Raw genomic sequence first — 7791 nt, forward strand, 5'->3', positions numbered from 1 at the left:
CCAGTTCTCTTTTGCTGCCACATGGTCTAGGCTGCTCTGGTGGAAACTCTTATTTTTGTTAGCGCTCTAAATGAGCATCTTGTTAATGATCTAAATACATCTTTACTCAAGGTTTTCGCTCTTTGGCAACTTAGGTGTCTTGCTGAGCTTTGACAAAGTCTGTATGTACTTTKTTTATAGATGCCTTGCATACAGAGCTGACTTTTCAGGGGTATTAGACTGGAATGATTCTCTAGGCTGCTTTTCCTCATGCTAACAGTAAACCTGTGAGCTGCCAAGTGATGCCAGTCCTTTGGCCAAAACCMGGTATATCCAGTAACAGCAAAGGCAGCAGTCTGTGCAGTCTAAAGCAAACTCGAGGGTGCAGGTGCTTAGAGATGTACTGATATGTKCAAAGAGAAGTGCAGTTGGAGAGAGAATTGGAAGAAGCAGGTATCTTACTGRGAGGCAGTACTGTGGGGACAAGCATCATACATTGAAAGGAAARGCATATATTTTTTAACTAATTAAAATGTACCCTTTTGGTCAGTSTTTATAAACAAACACTTAGTTTTCTAGTAACAAGTGTCCTGGGCTCTTTCAGGCAGATGTAACTGAACTTTATRTAGCCTGTGTGTGTGGTACCTTGCTTTATAAAATTAATACTTATTTTTCTATAATCTTCAGACTCACTGAACTGGATGGAGGCTGTTTGTTATTATGACACAGATCCTATTCTGTGACTTTTTCTTTGTGAATATCTACTGAGGTGTATCCATTAATTAAGATTCAGGAAGGGCAGAGCTGTGGTTCTGTGGAGTATTCACGTATAGCTGCTGCCAGCAAAAAATTGCGTTGGCCTAGCAGGCAGTGGGACTTATTAATGCAGGAGACACGTGTGGCCTGTGAAGTGGGCAGATGCACAGCTGGAGTCAKGAACAGTGATCTGGTCTCCCCAGAGACTTTCTATACCTCTAGGCAGAGCTGATGTAGCRAAAGTAGAACAGTGCAGAGATGGTAACAAGCAGCATAGCTGTCCGGGGGTGGTATTAGTTGGAACAGGCACTATTTCAAGGTGGCCAGATGGATGCTTTTTCTGGGTTTGGTAATCACATAACTATGGGAGGTGTCCTGAGACTGTGCAGGGGAGGTTTTTAATTAGTCTCATCAAATTTGCCCAGATCCTCTTAAGTGGAGGGAAAAAATTTGTTGTGATTATCCTCAAATCAATTTGGAAACACATGGTGCGGAAGGCATGAGTTTAAGGAGTTGGGGGGAAAACAACCTTATGGTTCAGTAAATACAGGACTGAAGAGCAGTCTAATAGATGTTAAGTATCTTCACTTAACCATGTGACTWTCCAGGTATCACCGGGGGATAGAGTTTTGCAACCTTAGAAGAATTAATGGCTGGACCTCTGTGTTTATCTTGCAGATCATCAAAAGATGTGCTATTCTGCACTGGTGCTGGCAATGATATTCTCCATGGGGGAGCCTCTGCCATATCATCACTATGGTGAGCAGCAAAGGCTTGGCAAGGTGGGAAAACTGGTGGTGGGACCTCTTGGATGAGTAGAGAGGCAGCGGGGAGTGGAGCTTTCCTGGGGACCAAAGTTGGGGCGGCTGGGAGAGACCAGCACAAGCACGAGTAGGGTTCACTCTTTACCAGTAGAGCCTGGCTGCTGAAATACTGAGCTGAAGATGCTACACTTGCAAAAAGAGCAGCACAGATTTGTGTTGGAACAGCAGAGGATAGATGTCATGCTATCAGAAAAGCTGCTGGGCCTATCCTGCATGCTTGTCTCAAATACAAGTTTGTCTTGCYCCTGCCCTGCATTAAAATGTGCACCTCTTACTTACCTCAGAGATGTTCTGTCTGCTGACAGACTGAGAGCCCAGATCGCTCTGTGAAAGCCCTCTTAACTATCAGGTACATAATGTGGCCTGTTCCTGCTCTCACTTTTGACGGGACAGTGCGACCCTATGTATTTCAAGCCCTTCGTGAAAGTGGAGAGTATTGCGGTCAACAGGGAGGTGCAAATGTGCCAGAGCTGCTTGTTTCATCCTTTGTCCTTTCATTCTGCCTTCAGCTGGAAAGCAATCTCTGCCTGCTTTTTTCCCCCCATCCATATGGTGTTCCTAGTATTTGGGAAGCTCTGGGCTACGTTTTCCTAGAAATGCAGTAGAGGATTTTATAAGCGTCTCCTCTACGGCTTCACTTACCTTCCTGATAAACATACGCAAGATTTAGGCTGGTACACAGGGACCAAGGAATGAATCTCCTCGTCTCTCACAGTTCTCACCTCATATAGCCCTGGCAATTATTTCCTGCAGGAGGGCTTATTTGCATGGGCTCCTGAGCTTTCCGAATAGCAAAATTAAAAAATGGGTTATTATTAATGATGTGGATGATTATTTGTTTTAAAATAGATGAATTAAATCGGTGGTCAAGAATATAAATTTCTTACTACCTGAAGGCTTCAGTGGTGGTGGTGCTGCTGGAACAGCAGCTAGAGCAGGATTTGGGATTTACTCCAGAAAAAATCCCCCATTAGGAAACTACTTCCAGTGTTTCTCTGAATGGTAGATAGTTCTCTGAGCCACTTGTGTCTTGTGCAAAGACACTTCARTTGGTTGTCTGGTCCACTTGCAGGGTGGTTAATTCCCTGGTGGCTGAAACTGGCACTCCACTGATGTTTTTTAAGCATCAAAGCAGAGGGAAGTRGCTTGTTGGTCTATTGGTTTGTTCTCACTGTGCTGTAAACCCTCCTCTTTCTTCACGTGCAGAGCATCTCAACTCACAGTTTGTGCAGTTCCTGCTGGATGTGATTGAGGACGGGCTGCCCTCAGACACCACCGACCAGCTGCCCGACTTATTTGTCAACGTCCTTCTGGCCTTCAACCTCCACATTCCAGGTTGGTGTGGTGCTGCTYTGCCTTGGCAGGATTTCAGCGCTCTGGAGTGGGAGAGCACGAAGAATGGGCATGCAGGATCTCACTGGGACCTTGAGGGTGCTGTGATAACTTGTGYGCTTCCCTTACACTCTGGCAATACRCTGTGTTCTCTTGTGCTTGCGTAAATATTGGACGAAATTCTAGAAAGAAAAAATAGCCTGAGAGCCCATGTCCAACCAAATGACCCMTTGAGGCACAGTGCCTCAGTGAAGCCCAGTGAATTTCTCTTCACATTTGCATACTGCTGTACCAAAGCAATTGCTGGACTGCGCCTGCAAAGTATGCGTGGGGGTTAACTCTAGGCACAGCTGATTTGGAAAAGAAAATGCTTCAGTGGGCATTTCTCAGTATCAGTCCAGAAAGACAAGTCCTGCCTTCTGTAGCTCTTGACAAACCTTCTGCTTATCCAGCTGCTCCTCTGGAGCTGCATCCTCATTCGATGCTCACGTGTTGGGGACAAGCTCTTCAACCTTAGCCTCCACTGCACTTTCTCCTGCCTTTGCTCATTCTCCATCTTCCCATCCCTGCTGAGCTCCTTAAAAATAACAAAACATCTGGTCTCTAGGAAGGGAATTTGCCTCCTCCCTGCCAGGGTTGCCCGGGAGTTTTGAAGCCTGCTGCTCGAAGACGGGAGAGTAGTGCTAAGTCCTGTTAAGAGAGGCCRCTTTTTAGTCTTGGATGTGTTTGCAAACTTTCCTGTTCCGGTTGTTGTTTACTTCCTCTTGTGCTGCTGGATGCCTTTATCCTTGGCGCTGGGGAGAGAGGAGAGGATAAAGCAGCAAGGAGTGTCCAGTAACTTGCCYGTTACTTTTGAGTTGTGCTTCATTAACATTTATGTGAAAGTTTCTAATTTAATGTGAAAGTTGATTGCACAGAGACTGATTAAGTATAGTCTCTGCTGCTTTCATTCATTACCTCTTCTCACTGTTACCGTGCTTGCTGGCTGCAGTAATTAGGCAATAATGCATGACCGGCAGTGTGTTTCTGGGGGATTATTGTGCACTGGGGGTATAGCTGAAAGCAGTGACTTGTTTTCTGATGCTTAGAAATTGTTAAATGATCTTCGTGTTCCTTATTAGCTGGTTGAATTTTTATTCCTCTGTCTACCAGCTCTATTTTTCTTGCAGTTTAATGTGCACACATGCATGTGTGCACATAGAATCCGTTATAATGAACRTATTTTTGTTATAAGAAATCACCCCCAAAACAGGGGACATTTTGTAGAAGAGATTCTTCAGCACCTCCTTTTGCATTACTGGTGCTGAGTGCTGGGAAGAAGTACCACTTCCTTCTTGTGTGTTCTTGGTAGCTGGCCTTATTTTCTATAAGAGCTTGTAAGGTGATAAATTCCAGTGGGCCACTGCTGGTATGAAGACACTAGACAGGAACTGTTGGTTTCTAAGAGTTAGAAGTCAAGTTTCAGGTTATTAAGCCCTTGTAAGGTATTTCAGAGTCTCCTTTGGTTTGCTGGATTGGTGCCCCCATATGAACCAGATGCACATAGAAAGCATGAAGTCCTAAGTGTTYAATGCACTGTTTCCAAACTTGTTTTGTTTTCAGTATCCTTCCCTCCCCCTGCCTGCCCTGTCTTTGGGGCTGAAACTCTTCTTAGCACTCTTACACCGTGATGCCCCAAAGCTCCCCAGAGCAATGGTGTGAAATAGGAGTCTCCACTTTTCTATTACTGTGGTCTTCAGCAGACAGTGGGATCTGCTAAGCAGGTTTCTTCTCTTAGTTCCAGAACACAGTGTGATCATGACGACAATAAGCAAGCACTCGAATGTCAAGACTTTCACAGAAAAGCTGCTGCTGCTGCTGAATAGGGGAGGTGAGTTTTTSTGGCATTACTACCTTCCTACCAAGGGGTGCAACTCATGCTAACTGAGCACCAGCTAGACAAGCCTGGCACTCCTGAAGGGGTGGGATGTGTCAGGGCTGCTGCTAGCCAAGGAGCTCCTGTCAGGCCCCTCGTCAGATCAGCCCGGTCTTGCAGTGGCTGCCTGCAGTGTAGGCAAGCTCTTGCCTGGGAGGGAAGTTGGTTTGGTCCCGCACCACTTCTGTGCTTGGGCAAACAGGGCTCCATCAGTGCTGGACACAAACCCTGCCTGCCACCTGCACTRGCCATCAGCTGGTAGCCAGAAGCAGAGGGAATTTTTGCCTTGAGAAATGCCACTTTGAGAGAAACTTCCCGTTCCAAAATTGCCAGCAGAGGGTTAGCTTCGTGCCTGTTCCAGGCGTAGAGTGAGGTCTGTATGTGTAGAGCTTTTGCAAAGCGGATTGTTAGAAAGCTCTGCAGGCAGAGCAGTGGCAGGTATTTCTGCCTGTGCTGTGTGCCACTATTGTGTTTTCTAATGCCTTCTGGAGCATGGGGGCCTAGCTGCTTAGATTCACTTTGTTGATATATAACCCGTCCTGTGATGCTTGCAGTTCTTTTTTACTCTGGTTTTAGTTCTCTATGGGACTGCAAATCACTGTCTCTATACTCTGTCAGCTTGAAGGCAGCTTACATCTCAGCGCTCTTCTGTCTGGCCTCCTCCCAAAGCCTTTGTTTAGCCCTTCGCTGCCAGATTCCCTACAGGGTCACCTTACTGTGAGGGGCTGGGGAAGAAAGAGGGAGACCACAACCTAATGAAGACGCTTCTCYTGTGCCCGCCTTCCTGACAGCTGTTGGTGGCCCTGCAGTGTCCCAGAGCCCCTCCTGTGGTCTGCAGGGACATCTTTTGGAAAARGGCAGAATACACTGAGCAATTTAAACCTGGAGGTGTTTCTTTTCTTGCTTCTGAAATGTTACTAGTGTGATCTGCATGGTGAAAGCTCATTTCTGATACAGGCTCTGCTGGACTGGTGGGCTGTTTGGAGGGGTCATTGGACCAGACTTAATAAACTGGGGGAAAATGAATGGTAGCTGTTGAGCAAGGAGGGGGAAACACTGGGAGGTGATGTGCTAATGAGCTTTCACCTGGGATGTTAGGTGAAACGCAAACAAGGATTAATGCTAATGCTAATGAGTTTGGTCTCATGGCTTGGTGCCCTACAGAGCTGCCATCCTGATTATGCAGCTTCATGCAAGGCACTCCAGTAGCATCTGCAAAAGCTAGCCACAGGCAGGGAGCAGCTGGCCAAGGTCAGGGCAGTGTCCTCTCCAAAACCTCTGTAGTCTAATGAAGGGATTTGCACTGAAGATGGCAGAGGTGGGCAGTGGGGAGTGTGAAGCTTAATGCAGTCTCTCTGCCACTTGCAGATGATCCAGTTTGTATCTTCAAGCATCAGCCTCAGCCCCCACACTCAGTGCTGAAGTTTCTTCAGGACATCTTTGCCAGCAAGGACACTGCCAGCATCTTCTACCACACGGACATGATGGTCCTGATAGACATCTTGGTGCGGCAGATCGCAGATCTCTCCCCTGGAGACAAGGTGCTCACAGGAACCCCTGGGCTCACTGAGGCTCTGAAAAGGAGCARTCCCCAAAGTAACTTGGCCCTGCATGGGACCTGCTTGGTGCAGGCAAGACTGGARTCTGGGGTGGGCAGAACATTATCCAAATCTACCTTGGGAGATGAAGAGGAAGAGGGAATTTATCCTGCCTGGACACACAGCAGTAGAAAAGTGTGTTTGGAGAAAGATTTGATGGGCTTCTGGTGGTCTGCTGCCTTCTCTTCGGGGACCTTTTGGAAAAGGGCCATTCTGAGTGGTAGAAGTAGAGGAGGATCTTTCGGTTTTGGTGCTGCAAGGGGCAGGGGAAGCACTTATGTGTGAGAGTGGGTAAAGAAGAAACATTAGTTGCTTTGGGAAAAGGGCAGTATTCCACAGCAGCTAATGAGTCTTAAGGAAAAGCAGGTGCCTTTGGAGTTGCTCTCTGGCTGGTCACACAGCAGCAGCTGTTCCCCTGCTCATGCTGTAATGGAGCCTGGCATGCTTGTTTATCTCACTTTAAATCTTTCATTGTGCTCTGTGTTTTTTCTCCCCTCCCACTTGGCAGCTGAGAATGGAGTATCTGTCTCTGATGCACGCCATCATCCGCTCGACGCCATATCTGCAGCACCAGCACCGCCTCTCTGACCTGCAGGGCATCTTGCAGCGCATCCTAGGAGAGGAGGAAGAGGGGCAGCAGTGCCAGATGGACAAACTGATCATCTTGGAAATTTATAAAGAGTTTCCAGAAATCTCTCCGGGTACCAGCTAACCGCTCCTTGGCTTGGACTGGAGCTTGAACCACTTGGATCAAAGACGTCTCCTGTTGACACTTTCTCCCCATTCCCTTCCAGTACAGCTCATACCTTATATTCCTCCCTGTGAGGCCTAAGGTTYGGACAGAGTGTTCATGGCCCTTTAGAAATGCCAGCGGCAGGAGGGGCATGGGGTGCCCCCGGGGCCTGGTGCTCTGGGGACGTCAGTGCTTGGCGGAGCGGAGTTGGGCGCTAGCTTGAGGCTTGCATACAAGGCTTGAGACAGGAGGGTATTTAACCAGCTGGTGTTGACAGAAGGCAGAGAGCTTGCGAGGGACTTGGCAGTTGGGATGGCTGTGTGCATTTAGCTACGCTGGTGTCCTTAGGTCCCAGAGCGAAAGGCCTTTGCCTTAGGGGAATCACCTCTTTTCCATGTGCATCTCTCCCTGCAGTGACCAAGTGGAGTCTGCTGGTGCTTGGAAGAAGCTTTCGTAACATCTGTTTTGTTTTCTGCTGCTAGTGCCAATGTGCTGCAGCCCTGCCAAGGGAGGTAGCTCGCTCGCGCACTGTCTAACGCCTTGCCTGGTGAGCCTTCCGCTCCCTCCTGGCTCTCAGCTTCAATTCTAGGTTTCAGTCTACCTATGGTCTTAGAGGTCTTATCTCAGCAGCTGCTTTTTTTTTTTTTTTTTTTT

At 47.6% G+C, this 7791-nt stretch overlaps 1 protein-coding gene across 1 annotated transcript in view; it reads left to right on the forward strand.

Annotated features, from left to right (window-relative positions):
* NCKIPSD (NCK interacting protein with SH3 domain) overlaps positions 1 to 7785 on the forward strand; it is a 33776-nt gene extending 25991 nt beyond the window's left edge. Inside the window, exons 9-13 of the mRNA XM_085318842.1 lie at positions 1414 to 1494; positions 2766 to 2894; positions 4669 to 4761; positions 6175 to 6347; positions 6913 to 7785. Coding sequence (XP_085174968.1) covers positions 1414 to 1494; positions 2766 to 2894; positions 4669 to 4761; positions 6175 to 6347; positions 6913 to 7116 — 680 coding nt within the window. The 3' untranslated portion in view covers positions 7117 to 7785. The remainder of the gene's footprint in view (positions 1 to 1413; positions 1495 to 2765; positions 2895 to 4668; positions 4762 to 6174; positions 6348 to 6912) is intronic.
* Positions 7786 to 7791: the final 6 nt, after the last annotated feature.

The sequence above is a fragment of the Rhea americana genome, unplaced genomic scaffold (assembly GCF_003343005.1).
Source record: "Rhea americana isolate MKP2758 unplaced genomic scaffold, rheAme1 scaffold_555, whole genome shotgun sequence".
Lineage (NCBI taxonomy): Eukaryota > Metazoa > Chordata > Aves > Rheiformes > Rheidae > Rhea > Rhea americana.